The 17,385-nt window shown below is 51.1% G+C and overlaps 1 protein-coding gene across 1 annotated transcript in view; it reads right to left on the bottom strand.

The window, feature by feature from the left end:
- LOC141731342 (uncharacterized) overlaps positions 1-16,357 on the bottom strand; it is a 120,217-nt gene extending 103,860 nt beyond the window's left edge. The window contains exons 1-2 of the mRNA XM_074555962.1: positions 16,317-16,357; positions 15,646-15,733 (exon numbers count right to left, since the gene is read on the bottom strand). Coding sequence (XP_074412063.1) covers positions 15,646-15,733; positions 16,317-16,357 — 129 coding nt within the window. The remainder of the gene's footprint in view (positions 1-15,645; positions 15,734-16,316) is intronic.
- Between the last annotated feature and the right edge of the window lie 1,028 nt (positions 16,358-17,385).

Here is a 17,385-nt window from a genome sequence, read left to right as displayed (position 1 = left end):
CGTGGGAGCCTTTAGGGCGTGGTGTTCCCGCCCGATGTTAATTTGGACCGAGTCTCGCTTCCTCCCAGACCTGGCCCGGGGGCTCTTGAGCACAGGGTGAGGATCAGCGAAGGTTTCCAGCGTCTCTGCAGGCTCAGCACTTGGCTCCTCACGTCCAGACATCACTCCAGTCTCTCAACTCTTATTTGGCTTGTTGTTTTTGGGGTTTTCTCCGTGCGTTTGGAGTAGGGGGTCCCACACAGCATGCTGGTCCTGGAGTCACTTTGCATAACCCCCCCCACCCTCTCAGGTGTCTGCGCTGTTCTGGGAAAAGTACAACTTAGCCTCGGGCAAGGCTCTGCCAATACAAAAGGAGCGATTAGCCACAACGACGCGTGATTAGAAAAACAAAACACGCAGAACTTGGTAGCGACACTGATCTGGCTGCCTTTTTGTAACTTTTTCTCACAAAAAAAATTAACAGAATTTTTGTTCATAACATCTGCCCCCTCCCCAAATTCCCTCTGGGGAGCAGGAGCTGCGGCAAGAGAGCCCTGTGAGGAGGGCCAAGGGGGTGACACCAGCATGAGGGGACACACACAGCCCCTGGGGACCCCTCCTCACCTTCTCCTGGAGCACCAGGAAGATGAATCCCAACATGGAGCCACAGGGCCCTGGCAGCATCTTGGGGGGTGGGATCTGGTGGCTGCTTTGGGAGGTCAGATCTGCCCTAAAACCCCTCCCAGACCCCCAAACCACCCCACAGCTCCTGGCCAGGACTCCCCCAAAGCACTCTGTCTGTGGTGGTGTTTGAGGGTCCACAGTGTTATGAACAAAAATTCGGTTAATATTTTTTTGTGAGAAAAAGTTACAAAAAGGCAGCCAGATCTCTGTCCCTGCCAAGGTTCTGTGTGTCTTGTTATTGTAATCACGGGTCATTGTAGCTTATCGCCCCTTTTGTATTAGTAAAAGCCCTGGGCTAAGGCGAGGTAATGGCCCTTCCCCGAGGCTAAGGTGTTCTTTTCCTAGCATATTGAAGACACCTGAGAGGGTGGGGGGGGGTTATGCAAAGTGACTCCAAGACCAGCATGCTGTGTGGGACCCCGACTCCAAACCCACGGAGAAAACCCCAAAAACAACGAGCCACCCAAGAGCTGAGAAACTGGAGTGATGACTAGACGTGAGGAGCCGAGTGCTGAGCCTGCAGAGATGCGGAGTCCCTCTCGCCCTGACCATGGGAGTTGTCCCGACGCCGGGACTGGGCGGGACAGAGCCAGGGAAACCAACATCTGACGGGGACACCACGCCCTAAAGGCTCCCACGAGGACCGGATCCCCCGGCTCTGCCCCTAGTGGACAGAGCTGCGCATATTCTCCTTCTTTGAGTCGCCCTGGGAGACACAACAGGGACTGCAGCCCTGCCGAGCTGCCCCATCCTGAGCTGATCACTTTTAATAAAGGTATTAAAAAGGAGAAGAAGTCTCCTGGCCCTGTTTATTTCAGCGGGGGGCACTCGTCCGGGATAGCCACGCCGCAAGAAGACTCAAGACTGGCCATCTTGGAACTTCAGGACAGCTGGCTACCAGGACCAGAGGGATCGGCTCAGGATCAGCGACGCAGAGGAGCACCGGAGCACCGGACTGGTGAGAAAGCCGGTGGCGGGAGCGGGAGACGTGCACATGTGTGTGTGAGTGAGACGAAGGCCGGTAGCCGGACCTTCGAAGTGAGAGCGGACCCCTTATTACCGCGTTTCCGGACTCCTGCAAAGGGGCCGGCCGGAAACAGGGGAAAGCGAGTGGAATTAGCATGACTGAGCCGTCTCTCAAGGGGGAATAAAGGCCCCCCCTGCTCCGGGCGTGTGGAGGGAATATTTGTATGAGTGGCACGCACCTGGTCGTGACAGAGGGAAGTCAGGCAGATTTGTAAGTCCCGAGAAGGATTCGGGTAGCATTTGTAAGTCTCGAGAAGGATTCGCGTAAGATTTGTTAGTCCCGAGAAGGATTCGGGTAGCTCACAAGCCCTGCAGGCAAAAGTAAGTCCTGACACAGGAGTCAGGCACAAACCCCAGCGAAGGAGGCTGTGGTTTGCTTTTAAGTCCTGATACAGTGAAGCCTAAAAATTGGCGGGTTAGGCAAACTAAAAATCAGGCAGTTGTTTTTCCTGACTGAGGGAGTCAGGCGTGACCCGGATTCTTAGGCCGAGGCTTCGTGTGTTCAAGTCCCGATAGATGTAAGACCTGACGTGGGGAAAAGTTGGGCAATGAAGAGATCGGGCAGGTGTTTCAGTATAAAGTCCTGAGCATCAGGCAGAAATTTGAAGTTCAGTGGAGGAGGCTGAACCTCCTCAAAGAAGGTTTTTTTTGAAATTACCGGTCAGTAAAGGCACCTTTCAGACTTTTTACTGTTAAGACCTGTAAAAAGGGTGTAATAGTAAAAAGACCGGTAAGAGACTGAGGTATATACCTCCCAATAGTCCCTTAGGAGAACTGTTAGTAAAATGGGATTCTATAGAGGCCATGGAGGGATTAGATATAGTGAAAATGATCCATTATTGTATGGAAGTGTGGCCGGAATTAGAGTTGCAAGGAGGATGGCCTTGGTGTGGGACAAAGGATAAGTGGATGTGCCAACAATTAAATAATTATCTGACAGCTCCAGGGGATACTGATCCTGAGCAATTATTGTATGTAGCTTGCTGGTAAAAGAGCGCTGTTGGGGATGAAGGAGTGCGAATTTGTAAGGTACAGAGGAAGAAAGAGGGGAATGAAGGAGGGGATGATAGGATAGTAAAAGATGGGATCCCCTGGATTATTTGCCTCCTTCTGCCCCTCCACCTTATAACCCTCTTCTTCAAGCACCTCAAATGGCAGGTCCAGTTCTTCCCCCGTCTGCCATCTCATTACCACCTGCTCAAACTCCTCCTTCTACCTCTTCAGCTTCCGCTATGATAAACCCAGTATCTCCTCCAATAACCAGTCCCTCACAACCCCCTTCAGCTCCTCCAGTTCCTTCTGTATCACCACAAGTGCCTACTCCACTTGCTGCATTCTCCACCCCTTCTCCGGCTCCACTTAATATTCACTCAGGCTCTTCTCCCCCTCCTATTGCTGTCCCTTTACCTCCTCCTAGTTGGGGCACAAATGCCTCCTCCCCCGATAAACAGCTATCAGCAAATACACCTGCTGATGGGCAGAAAGTTCAGGGTAACCCAGATATCCCTCAAAGTAGTTTGGCATCTGAAGATGGGTTGTACTGTAGCACCAGATCCAAGACCTCCAAGGCGGAGAGACTCTTTCCCCTCAGAGAGGTTCCTATGTGAGGAGTAGCGGGAGGTGTTGGCTTTGTGAATGCTCCCCTAACTGCTTCTGAGGTGAGAGGATTCAAGAAAGAGTTGGGGCATTTAGTTGAGGACCCAGTGGGCATAGCCAACCAAGTGGATCAATTTCTAGGTCCAAATATCTACACTTGGGGGGAGATGAATTCCATCCTGAGTTTATTATTTTCCCCAGAAGAGGTCCAGATGATTAGGGTGGCTGGCATAAGAATTTGGGAGAAAGAGAACCGTCCAGGACCCCAGGTGCCATCAGGTGAACAGAAATTGCCACTAAAGGATCCCAGCTGGAACCCTAACCAGGAGGAGGGGAGGAAGGCCATGATGGAATATAGGTATTTGATAATACAGGGGATCAAAGAGTCAGTTCCCAAAGGAACTAATACCCAATTGGCATTTGAGGGTACACAGGAGAAAGATGAATCTCCTGCTGCCTGGCTTAACCGCCTAAGGCGGAACTTCCAGTTGTACTCTAGAATAGACCCAGACACCCTAGAAGGTCAAATGCTACTAAAAGTCCAATTTGTTACCAAATCTTGGCCTGATATAAGGAGAAAATTGGAAAAGATGGAAGATTGGCAAGAGAAGGACATTAATGAGTTATTAAGAGAGGCATTGAAGGTGTATTTAAGGAGGGAGGAAGGTAAAGCAAAGGCCAAGGCTAAGATCGTGGTTGCTGTAGCTAGAGAAAGGGCAGGGTGGGCGGGTCCACCACCAGGAGGAGGCAAGCATAAGCCTCTTGTACTGTCAGGGGCAAGAGGGATGGAGAGACCTCAAGTCCCTTTGAGAGAACGACATTGCTATTACTGTGGAGAGCCAGGACACGTCAGGAGGTTTTGTAGAAAGCTCAGTCTCGATGCGGCAATAGCCAGGGAACAGGATAATTTAGAAAAGATCCTTAGAGGTGACGATTAGAGGGTCAGGGGCTTTACACTTTAGGGGACCTGATGCAACATCTAGAAGAGCCCTTGGTAAACTTTGAGATGGGACCCCTAAATGAAGAATTAGAATTTTTGGTTGATATAGGAGCAGATAAGTCCTGTCTCAACAAAGTAACCTCTGAAGTTAGACAAAAAACCAGCTACGTAGAAAGGATATCCAATAGCACCAAAACTGGCCAGTAAGACTAAACTTGTAATAAGTGGTGTGAAAGTGAAAGGTACCTTATTGTTGTCTTGTTGTGTGTGAGAGAGTGAGTCACAAAGTCAGCCTCAACTTCCTGGGAAGGTGGGAAGGGGGCAGTGGGAGTGTGTGTGTGTGTGTGTGTGTGTGTGACTTGCAAACCAGACTAGTGCTCCCCAGATGAGTGAGGGAGCCATAGCTGTAAGAGCTTTAGTTACACGCAGGCAGCCTCACAGGTGAATGTGCACCAGAGGCAACCAGAGTCAGGGCCCTTCCAAGAGGCCCAGAGATACTGAGACCTGTGGGCCAACCCCAAGGTGAGGGGGGGGCTATAGGGACCCAAGATTTTCTAGCAATAAGTTTGTGTCTTAAATGTGTGAAGGAATGTGTGAAAGTGAATGAGAAATGAGAGAGTGAATATAGATGAGTTAGAATAGAGGTAATGTAGATTGTCCATTACAAGTTTTACCACATCTCCTTAGAAGGAAGTGTATTGTGTAAAAGAATGGTGTAAGGGAAAAAAAAATTAAGTGTAAAAGGTTGAAAGAAGTATTTAAGCTGTAAGTGAAAGTAAGAAACAGAAGCAAGAGATAAATAAATAAGGTCCTGAAAAATAGAACAGAAAACCAGTGAATTAAATACACAGAAAAATAGGAGAATAAATGTACTTTGGGAGTTAAGTTAGCTGAGAAATACAACTCCTTGCTAAATACAGAATATGTAGAAGTTGATGAGAGAAACATACAGGCTATGGAAAAAGAGAAATTACCAATAACATTAAACAGAGAAACTGAGTTTTGATAAAATTATTAAATAGCAGACCATTAATGCCTGTGTTGGAAAGCCCATTTCAGGTACTCTTCATTACAAATTTGACTGTGAAGACCAAAAGAGAAAGGCTGGACTCACATCACTCTCACCCCCTGGCATTGGACCAGGATTCAACATCAGGTTTTTTCCCTCTGGCATTCTGGCATTGGACCGGACTGCACCCCATTCTCCCTCTGGCATTGGACCAGGATTCAACATCAGATTTTTTTCCCTCTGGCATTGGACCAGACTCCACCCCTTTCTCCTTCTGGCATTGGGCCAGACTCCCAGTTTTTCCCTCTGGCATTGGGCCAGAGTCCATACCACTCACCTCCGGGAACTGGATAAGGATTCATCCACATCACAAATTAATTCACCTGAGTATAGTGTGATAAAAGGACCAAAGAATTTAAAGTTGACTCTCAGAAGGAAGAGTCAAAAAGACTGAACTGTATGGGAAAAATTGGTATCAGAGTTCTAATATTGCTTAAAATGTTTCAAGACTGTTTTGTGTAAACTATGTTGGTAAAAAGTTTAAGACTGTAAATAAGTAATTCTGGTTTAAGTTCCCCAATTTAATTCTAAAGACTCCAGGTTAATCCTCTACAGAGCACTCCCCTAAGAGAAACCAAAATTGGTAGGGAACAGACCAAGAGAGGTTTAACCAGAGAAGCGGGTAGAAGGGACTCTAAAGAGCTTGGAAGCTTCTCCTCAGTAAAATTCCCCAAGAGGCAAGGCCGGGTGGGCAGGCTGTGCAAGATGACCCATACCGGACTCTTGGGAAGGGTAGTACTGATAGCTCTGATTGCTGGTGGTGCTCTGGGAAGCCCAGCTGAGCTGTGCAGTGAGTGCTACCAACCCCTCTATGAGGAGGAAGTGAGCTCCTTGTCGAGAGTCCACATCAGTTTTAACCCTGATTGTGTTAACCCCTCCCAATTGGTCCTTTATCACTAAAATAAGAGTGTATTGGATAGCATACAATACTGCCACTTTTAGGCAGCCACTCCTAGGAGAGTGCCCTATAGGGGAAGCCTGGTTGTGCTTGGAATGTGATGCTGCTGAAACAAGCACGACAGATTTAGTAAAAAGCAAAGAAATAGGGAAAATAGTAAGAAAAATTGTTTGTTACAAGTATTTATATGAGTGTACTGGAAAAGAGATAAACCCCTTTTGGAACACATTTCAGGGGAGCTCTAAACCCCTAGGTTTGATCTCATCTGGCAACTGCATTGCTAGAGTGATAAAACCAATTTTCTTATTACCCAAAGAAACTGGATCAAGTTTGGGAGTTCCTATATATAATAATTTGGGAGAAAATAAAAGAACAGGCAAAGTGAAATAGAAATTGAGAAAATCCAAAATTGTAAAAGCCGAGTTTGGATCCCAATATCTGTGTTGAACAAAGTCATCCAGCTCCAGGCAATATTAAAAATAAAGAATTCAATTATTAGGAACATTTCAAACGAAATAAAAAGATTAGCATGTGTAAATAATCAAGATCAAACTCCTACACTTCATCCTAGTGGGTGGGAGAATTTGGATATTTTCAGAAAAGATGTATGGGAAAAGGTGGTTTTTCTCGCTGTGTGTGTACTTGGAGGATTGCTCTTTTTACTATGCTTATTTATCTTTTTTAGTGAAATAGTATTTGCCCTGCAGACCAACCTGAAGAAACCAAGGAAAGTAACAAGGTTAAGTAACCATGCTTACGAAAGTGCACAAGAAATTTATAGTAGATTCAAAACAAAAAATTGTGAGTTGATGCGAGCTCAAAATTTCAGCTCGATCAAAGAAAAAGAGGGGGGACTGTTATGAACAAAAATTCGGTTAATTTTTTTTTGTGAGAAAAAGTTACAAAAAGGCAGCCAGATCACTGTCCCGGCCAAAGTTCCGCGTGTTTTTTTATTGTAATCACGGGTCGTTGTAGTTAATGGTTGTTTTTGTATTAGTAAAAGCCCTGGCTAGGGCGAGCTAATGGCCCTTCCAGGAGGCTAAGGTGTACTTTTCCCAGAATAGTGAAGACACCTGAGAGGGTGGGGGGGGTTATGCAAAGTGATTCCAGGACCAGCATGCTTTTTGGGACCCCAACTCCAAACGCACAGAGAAAACCCCAAAAACAACGAGCCAATTAAGAGTTGAGAGACTGGAGTGATGTCTGGACGTGAGGAGCCAAGTGCTGAGCCTCAGAGACGCTGGAAACCTTCGTTGATCCTCACCCTGTCTTCGAGAGCCCCTGGGCCAGGTCTGGGAGGAAGCGAGACTGAGACGAAATCAAGATCTGACGGGGACACCACACCCTAAAGGCTCCCACGAGGACCGGATCCCCCAGCTCTGCCCCTAGTGGACAGAGCTGCGCACATCCTCCTCCTCTGAGTCGCCCTGGGAGACACGACGGGGACTGCAGCCCTGCCGAGCTGCCCAATCCTGAGCTGATCACTTTTAATAAAGGCATTAAAAAGGAGAAGAAGTCTCCTGGCCTTGTTTATTTCACTGTGCATTTGGAGATGAGCCCTGGAACCTCAGGGCCTGGGAGGAGATTGCACAAACCTTGCCAGGAGTCAAAGGCAGAGGAAAACCCCAAAGTGTCTCAAAGCATTAATGGGTCTCTCTCCAATACAGGCTCCTCATGGACTCCTTGGAGGAGAGAATTGCTGGCCAGGATGGCACAAAAACCTATGAGACACCCAGTGTGGAAAGGAAAATCCTAAGTACCTTCAACACCTTGAGTGTCTCAAAGCATTAATGAGCCCCACTGAGTGTCAGTACAAAGCTCTCCAGGGACTAATTAATGCAGATAATTGGGGCCATGATTGCACAAACCTCTCACAGAGTCTGTATCCAAAAGGAAACACCAAGTGCCTTAAAACAACTGAAGTACCCTGAAGCATTAATGAGCCCCACTGAGTGTTGTTACTGACAAAGCCTCTCCAGGGACTAATTAAAGCAGAGAATTGGAGGCCATGATTGCACAAAGCTCTGAGAGACTGCACAGCAAAAGCAAAACCCCAAGTCCTTTGAAAAATCTGCAGTCCCTGGGAGTATTAAGAAGCCCCCAGGGCCATTGCTGAGCAAGGGTCCTCAGGGACTCCTTCCAGCAGATCCTTGAGGCCACTGGCATGTGGGCTAGGGGAGGATTCTGAGGGCAGGACAAGGGGCTGACAGTGCCCAGCCTGGCTGGGGCTGTGCCAGGAGGCCCCAGGGCCCCAGAACAAGGTGTCTCCTCCCAGCCCTTGGTGGCACAGACCCTGCTATGCCCCAGCGCACCAAGACTTGGCTTCTCTTTGTCCCCACCTGTCATCACTGCCTCCAGTTCTCTGCTCTGCCTGGGGCCTGGGGACACTTTCTCAGTTGTGTCTCAGTGGGACCCATTACAAGTCCAAGAAACTTTGGAGTTGGATTCTGACTTGGAGCTCTGGAGAGGTTTCTTCAGCTCTGTCTCAGGGACTGATGTTCAGGGCCTGAGCACAAAGCCCAGAGGCTCATAAAGTCCCTGTGCTGTGTCTGTGCTGCTGAGCTGGGCCGAGCTCCTGGCCCAGAGGCAGCAGCTCCTGGCAAGGGCAGCGCTGCAGAGAGACAGCTCTGGCCAGGAGCAGCTCCTGTGCACAGCCCAGCAGGGCTGGGGCACTGCCTGCAGCCACCCCGGGCACAGAACAGAGGCACGGAGAGCTTCAAACAGGCAGGGCTTGGAAGGTGCTGAGAAGTGCCTGGGGCACAATCACTGCCAGCCCTTGGCACAGGAACTTCTGGCTGCAGGACAATGCAGCTGCAGCTCCTGGAGCCATCTCCTAAAGCTGCAACATCCCACTGCCTGCAGATTCTGTGAGTACAACTCTGGGTATTTCTGGTGCAGGGGAGCTGAAATGCTCATGAAGCTCTGACATGCTGAGGGCTTCTGATCAGTCACAGAATATTTCCAAGACAAGGATTTTGATCAAAATGAGGCAATTTCCTAAGACTTTGTCTTCAGATTCTTACTACTGGAGAGTGGCAGGGAGGGGGAATAAATATTAAAGGACGATTATGAATTATTAGTTATGAATTTGGACAAGTGGTGCCTGAGACAACCAAACTTTTCCTTTTAGTGACCAGCAGGTTCACAGGAGATCCCTAATGTGCCTTCAGCCACTCTGCCCATGGACAGCAGCAGCAGCACCTTTGCTGGAGCCATCAGGCTCAGTCTGAGCTGTCCTTTCCCCAAGCTGCAAAGAGAACCTGCCCCCAGGTAGTACCCTGCAAACAGGCAGGTTCTGTCAGGCCAAGGAGAGTGCACAGAGATTTGGAGTCTGTGAGTGCTGGCACAGGAAGCTCAGGCACAGGGAACACCTGCAAGAGGAAAACCTCCAGGAAGCAGAGAGAAGGTCAGGGAAGGAGAGAAAACCAACCCAGCAATGCTGGGGCAGGGAGAGTTTAGAGATGCCCACAGGATCCCCTCCAGTGCAGCCCCTCCCTCTGAACAAGCCCTCTCCCTGCTGTGCCCCAGCCCAGCCTCTGCCCTCAGGGCCGAGGCTCCAAGGCGTGCAGCCCCTCCTGTGCAGGCAGAGCTGCAGCAGAGCCGTGGGGCAGCTCTGCAGCCCCAGGCCCAGTTCCCTCTGCAGAGCACAGGGCTGGGAGCAGCTGCCCAGACCTGGGGGCTCTGGAGGGGGCACAGCTGGCTCAGGGTGATGCTGTCCCCAGTGCCCAGCTCTGGGCAATGCTGGCAGGGCAGCCAGGGAAGGAGCTGCATCTCCCTTCATCCAATGCCATCACAAGGACACTTGCAGGTCCCTCTGAGATTTCAGTCCAGGCTGGGAGCTTCACCCCAGCATGCAAAGCTGTCCTAGAGCACCTCTGAGTGATAAGATCCATGGAGAAAAGGCAGAGGTGTTGTGACACTGAAAATGCTGCTGGGTTGGTGGAATGAGCAACGTGAGTCCTTGGCTACAAAGGTGGAGCTGGGCTGTGGTGGATCCATCTGCTCTCAGCAGTACCTGGAGGTTTTTAAGAGAAACGTGGGAGTCTGAACATCCTCCACCTGAGAAAAGTGAAAGCCCAGAGGAGCTGCAAACAGAATGAAGTGACAGATCATCTGCCCCCAGTCTCCACTCATTGCCTTGCCTCAGGGAAATCACTCTGTTCTACCAGAGGGCAGCAGAAACGCTGAGGGTTTCTGATATCCAAGAATACCAGGAAGTACATGGAAGGAGCTTAAAAAGAAAACATCAGAACTCTGAAACACAAGAGCATGTCCGTGTGTGTTACAAAGGAGAGTGTATGGGAAATGGCTTTGATTTTGGTTACAGGGATCTCCTCTAACCCTTCACTGTCCTTTTCTCCATGAACAGGTCCCCACGTGCAGCCCCAGCAAATGTCCAACAGCAGCTCCATCAGCCACTTCCTCCTGCTGGCACTGGCAGACACGTGGCAGCTGCAGCTCCTGCACTTTTGCCTCTTGCTGGGCATCTCCCTGGCTGCCCTCCTGGGCAACGGCCTCATCATCAGCGCCGTAGCCTGCGGCCACCACCTGCACACGCCCATGTTCTTCTTCCTGCTCACCCTGGCCCTCAGCGACCTGGGCTCCATCTGAACCCCTGTTCCCAAAGCCATGCACAATTCCCTCTGGGACACCAGGAACATCTCCTACACAGGATGTGCTGCACAGGTCTTTTTCTTTATGTTCTTTATCACAGCAGAGCTTTCATTCCTGATCCTCATGTGCTCCGACAGCTACGTGTCCATCTGCAAAGCCCTGCACCACAGGACCCTCCTGGGCAGCAGAGCTTGTGCCCACATGGCAGCAGCTGTCTGGGCCAGTGCCTTTCTCTATTCACTGCTGCACACAGCCAATACATTTTCCCTGCCCCTGTGCCATGGCAATAACCTGGGCCAGTTCTTCTGGGAAATCCCACAGATCCTCAAGCTCTCCTGCTCCAATTCCTACCTCAGGGAACTTGGGCTTCTCATAGTTTGTGCTTTTCTGTTATTTGGTTGTTTTGTGTTCATTGTTTTCTCCTATGTGCACATCTTCAGGGCTGTGCTGAGGATCCCCTCTGAGCAGGGACAGCACAAAGCCTTTTCCACTTGCCTCCCTCATCTGGCCGTGGTCTCCCTGTTTATCAGCACCGCAGTATTTGCCTACGTGAAGCCCCCCTCCATGTCCTCCCCATCCCTGGATCTGGCACTGTCAGTTCTGTAGTCGGTGGTGCCTCCAGACCTGAACCGTCTCATCTACAGCCTGAGGAACCAGGAGCTCAAGGATGCCTGAGAACAAAGATGACTGGGTACTTTTCAGAACCAAAAAAGCGTTTGTTTTCTGCTGCTTAGTTTTCAGAATTGAACTCATGACTGGCCCAGTCTCTTCCTTCTCAGGTCTTTGGTGATGCCTATGGGTTGTTCTTGCCATAATGTGCTCAATTAAATGTTTCTATTTACCCCTCACCTAATTCCCTGTCTGCCTCTTGAATTGGATCCAGAAGCTCTGTATTCCAGGATCTGTACTATTGCTTTGTTTGAACAAAATAAACGACCTTGCAGAGCCCTGTTTTTCTGGGATCCCAACTCTGGGACCTGCATGAAGTTATAGGGGGGAAAGGGAAGGGTCCCAGCACAGCAGCACTGGCAGGGAGCAGCAGCACTTGGTCCTTTCAGAGCTGCTCTTCCCAAGTCCACACTCTCTTTCCCAGCCCTTCCGTGGGTGCCAGGCTGGAGTGCTCTGGCAGCTTGGTCACTGTCCTGCTGCGTGTCCATGCTGTGACCACAGGCAGGGACAGGCCATGGGCACTGCTGGGACACAGCTGGGCTCCAGCACAGCAGCTCCATCAGCAAAGGGCATCTCCTGAGGGCAGGGAGGCTTTGCCCTCTCTCCATTTCCTGCTGTCAGCAATGTGCCCCAGGAATGCCCTGGCACAGCAAAGCCCAGTGCCTGGGGCAGGGGGGAGTGTGCAGGGGGGCTCACAGCAGTGTCCTGGCACAGCCAGAGCTCCCGGGATAGCGCTCAGGGAGCAGCAGAGCAGGGCCTGGGCTGTGTCTTTGTTCTGGGGACAGCCAGGGCAATTGTCCCACACCAGCCTCTGCAACCACCATTGCCAGCACTGGCCTCTGCCCTCACCTGCAGGAGGTTGTTTGTCCCTGCACGGAGGGACACCAACTGACCAGGCCAGCAGTCTGTGTACTGAGCTGTGTACTCAGCTCTGTACTGAGGAGACTTCAGGAGTGCATCATGTGTGTGTGTGGGGAGATGAACCCCAGTGAGCACAAACACCATCAGCAGCACCCGGGAGTGGCACAATTCCAGTGGCACAAACAGTGCCTTGAGGCCACTTCACTCAAGAGGAATGTCCTCTGGGAAACCACCTGAATTCTTTGCCTGGCTGTGCTGAGGACTGCATGGAGAGAAACATCCGGGGCAGGGAGGCTCCAGGGAAAATGCTCAGGACCACCATGGACTGCACAGAGAGACATTGGAGTGGTGGCTCTGTGGGGAGAAATCACAGCTGCCTCCCTTCTGAACCACTCTGAGGACCTAGACAGGGCTGTGCTGTGTCCTGGGCACTGAGCTGGCACTGAAGGATGTGGAAAAGGCCTTTGGTGTCAGGGATGTTGAGAAGGCTGGGCAGTGTCACTGTGAGACTTCTCTCAAAGCCCTTGGAAAGGCCAGAGCCATCCCAGAAGGTCCTGGGCACCTGGGAAGGGCAGACTGGAAGCAGTCTGCCGACATGTGGCAACAGCTCTCTGGCCACAGAGAGCAAGGCACAACTTTCCCAGGCATTGTCCTGGGGAAGGCAGTGAGAAGATCATAGAAAAGAATGATAAACAATTCTTATCTTCGCTTGCTGCACCTGCTGTTGTGAACATGTGGAATGTGTTATGGAGATTTGTTTACCAAAGGGTAATTTATTAATTAGCCACTGGTGATGGTGTTTGGATTCAAGGACCAAGTGAGTCCACCTGTCTGGTGACTTTCTGTAAGAGCGATGGGTTTCTTAATAAGTAGAGTATAGTAAAGTGATTGATCAGCCTTCTGAGAATCATGGAGTCAATGCTAATTATTACCCCTTTGGGGACTGCTGGTTACAAGTGGTGAACCCTGATGTGACCCAGGGGGAGCTCGTGGTTGTGAAAAGGTGCCTGCAGAAATGAGCATCCAAATTTCTACAGGGGGGGAACATCAATACAAACTTGACCTGGAGCAACCCAGACAGGGGGCCCTCCAGGAGCCCAAAGTTGAGGGATCAGAGAGAGGAAACTCAGGGCTGGGTGTTTTTGCTTCATCTTGGTCATTTGTGTATTTTGGGTCCCTGAATCTTGGTGTTTTGGAGGTTTATATGGGTGGCAGATTCCTGGTGACTTCCAGGACTTGGGCAGTAGGAACTCCCTAACCCAATGTGCTCATACATTGTATTTTTCCCCAAACCAGGATTTCTCTTTCCCAAACCTTGGCTGGATGGAGAAGGAGGCTGTTAGGAAGATGTCTGGGGACACATAGGCAGGTGAGGAGGAAGTCAGTGCCCCTTTCCCCTTCTCTTCTGCTCCCTCTCCCAGCCGAACACGGCCCCTGGCGGCAGGACAGCCCTGCTGCTGATGCCATCCTGCTGGGGACGCACAGGGGGGATCTCCTTCCCTCTGGCATGGAGGCAAATCCCATCTCTTTGTCCTTCCTCCCCCAGACAAGCAGCTGAGGATGGAGACCAGGGAGGACAAATCCCCATGGCAGCAGAACCTCATGGAAGAGGCCGTTTTGAGCAACTCCACAGCACAGGAATTGAACAGGAAGGAAAATCCCTGGAGACCCTGCAGGAGGAGGGGCTGCAAACCCAGCCTGGGGTGCTCTGAGGAGGGAAGAGCCACCCTGTGCCAGGAAGGTGGACAGAGCTTCAGCCAGAGCTCAGAGCTGGTGATCTGTGGAGCAGCTTCATGATGGAGAGAAGCCCTGCAAGTGCTTGGAGTGTGGGAAGAGCTTCGGGCAGAGCAGCACCCTGATCTGCCACCAGATGATCCACACTGGTGGATCCCTATGAGTGTGGGGAATGTGGGAAGGACTTCAGCTGCAGCTCTGCCCTCACCATCCACCAACGCGTTCGCACTGGGGAGAGGCCCTACAAGTGTCCCGAGTGCCAGTGGAGGTTTCAGACCAGCTCCCATCTCCTCCCTCATCAGTGGATTCACAGGGAGGAGAGACCCTTCCACTGCCCCAGCTGCAGGAAGGGATTCAAGCACAACTCCACCCTCGTCAGGCACTGGTGCTTCCACACTGGGGAGAGGCCCTGTGAGTGTCCCCAGTGTGGGAAAAGCTTCTCAGACAGCTCTGACTTCAGTAAACACCAACAGCGTCACTGGTAAGGGAAGCCCTCCGAGTGCCCCAACTGCAGGAAGGGCTTCGTGCGCTGCTCCAACTCCATCCCCCATTGGAGGGTCCACGTTGGTCAGAGCCCTTCAGACCCACATTCCCAGTGACCTGAATTGGGAAGACACTTGGCTAGTTATCCCTTTGTTAAGGCCCTAATTTTCTTTTGATTGATCTTGATCCCTTACAACAGTCAAAATTGGGGGAAAAATCAACAAATTCATTGAAGGCATCTAAAGCCTCACTTTTTACAAGTGTTTCAGGGGAATCTGGGATTCAGGGAGATACTTGGGGGGTTTTGGGAGTATTTGATGTGGTTATCTCCCTTTCTTGGCACTCAAAGAGATGAGAGGGTTCAATCTATCACCTCAATACCCCTCAATGCCACTGAAAACTACTCAGTCCCAGCCAAAAATTCCTCGATTCCACAGCCCCTCAGGGTGGAATGGGGTTGGAAGAGGATTGGGTGAAGTGTGCTGCAAATCAGGAGGGGTGAGATGGTCATTGGGTGGGGTGGGATGGGTGGGATGGGGTTTGGGTGGTGTGAAATGGGGGAAATACGGCTTGGGAAGTGGGTCTTGATGTCCAGCAGGGGTGGGATGGGTTGGGACTGGGGAGCCGGGGTGTGAAACGAGACAGCTAAAGTTTGGGGATGATGAAGGGAGGGGGAACCCGTTACCGAATGTGTTTTTGGATATGAAAACAATGACACCTCCCACGGCCCCAGAGCTCAGAGCAGCTGAGATGGTGCCGGACGCAAGGCCAACTGTGGATCTTTCTCTCCCTCTCAATCTTCTCCTGATTTCCTCTTCTCAAAATCCACACCTTCTCTGGGCAAACTGTTCCAGGAGGGTCTTTTTTCTGAATCCCTACCTAAACCTACTCTCTTTCCATTTGGATCCAGTCTCCCTGGTCCCTGGTCCTGTCCTTGCCTGCCCTCGTACAAAGTCCCTGCCCAGCTTTCTTGTAGGTTGCCCTCAGGTACTGGAAGGCCACAGCTCGATGAAGTCTGAGTCTCTTTGCCAGGCTGAAGAAGCCGAGCTGTGCCAGCCTTTCCTTGCAGGAGAGGAGCTGCAGCCCTGGTACCATCTGGGTGTCCCTGCTGGGCCCCCGCTGCAGCATGGCCACGTCCTCGCCGTCCGTGCCGGGGAGCCCGGCAGAGCCGGCGGCAGCGCTGCAGGTGCAGGGTCAGCGGCAGGGAGGAGACACGGCCCTGGCGGCGGCTCCGGGAGCAGCGATTGGCGCTGGGCCGCCCGCACTGCAGAGAGCCGAGGCCCCTATGCCTGCCCTTGTGCCCAGGGCGCCTTTCCCCGCCGCTCGCCCGCCCGCTTGGGGGAAACGCCCCCTCTGCCTCCCCTCGGGGCCGCCCCTCGCCGCTGCCCCGGGGGCTCCCCAGCGCCAGCTGGAGGGGCCCAGGCCTCGGCCTCACCCTGCTCAGCCCAAGGCCTGGAAAAGCAGATTCAAACACCCACCCAAAAAGTGCCCCAGGATTCCAATCTTTTCTCTACAGCACTGCTTTGCTATCAGAGTCTGCATGGGATTATAAAATCACCAGGAGAAAAGAGCATGAACAAGTTCTGCTTTGGCAGTACCTCAAGGCTTTGAGGGAGAGGGTGTGGTGCTTACTCGCTCAATGGGTTGCACAGAAAGTGTTGAAATGGTAAAAATAGTACAAACCCCTTAGAACTTGGAAGGAAAACCTGAAGCACTGGCAGCTAGCACATCAGAAACACCTGACTTTTGCTCCTCTCTTGCACCTGAGAGCTTCCTGGGCAGGGGCAATTCTTCCAATGGCCATGGCTAGAAAGGGCAGCGAGCAGATGGATTTAGCTTCTCCTGCCAGCCGTGAAATGTCAGTTGTCATTTGTGTGCACTGAGGATTCCGTTTCAGACTCTGAACTGGCGCAGCTGCTCCTCGGGCGCTGCTCTCATGCAGGCGCGGTGGTGCTGCTGCAGCTGTCCCGCACACAGGGAGGGCTCTGGAGCCTCCCCGGGGCCACCAAGGAGTACAGGAGGGAACGTACCCGGAATCTGGTGCAGCACCGTGGGGTTGGGGGGATCCTTCGGTCTCTTTGATGGGAGAGGGAGCAGGGCAGATGGAATGAAGATGAGACAGGGATCAGACAGCCCCACACCAGGCAGCATTTTCTCCTCTGAGAGCTCCTCTGAGCTTAGCGAGCTGGTGAAACCTGTGGAGCAAATGAGACCCAGGAGTGAGGGAAAGGCTGGCTGGGAAGGAGTCAGATAAAGCCTGTGTGGGCATTTCTCTTTCCAAGGGGCTCCTGGGAGACAAAGGAGACAAGAAGGATGTCCCATCCCACGACATTTCCTGGGATATGCTTTGGTGGTGGCCTTGGCAGTGTTAGTGGTCTTAGGTTATTGGGAGGACTCTATGATCTTAAAGGTCTTTTCCAATGGAAACAGTTCTGCAATTCTAAACCTCCATTCCTGCTTTTGAAGCATGCAGTCCCAAATAGACCCACATTTGTGTTTTTAAGGAATTTAGCATCTACCATTCCGTCATAGAAATCAGGCTTTTAATGCTCTCAGAACACTTGAATTCCTTGATCTTAAGCTGTGTATTTGAACTGAGGTGCTTTTATTCAGAAAGGTTTGACCATGGGATAAATGCAGGCAATTCAGCCACAATGGCACTTGCTTCATCTGCTTTTCTTTTTCCTTTCCCCATGGGTGGCTGATTTGGGACTATTTGTCTTGTACTTTGAGTTCTGGCTCAGACTTGCTCATGCATGTTCTGTAAAATCCTATCTACTCCTTTGTAGTGAAAAATGCTTGCAGACTGGTGGGAATTGCTAGAGACAAGGC

The sequence above is a fragment of the Zonotrichia albicollis genome, chromosome 20 (genome assembly GCF_047830755.1).
Source record: "Zonotrichia albicollis isolate bZonAlb1 chromosome 20, bZonAlb1.hap1, whole genome shotgun sequence".
Lineage (NCBI taxonomy): Eukaryota > Metazoa > Chordata > Aves > Passeriformes > Passerellidae > Zonotrichia > Zonotrichia albicollis.
Note: the sequence above shows the minus strand (reverse complement) of the source record. Positions and strands in the feature narration are given on the sequence as shown.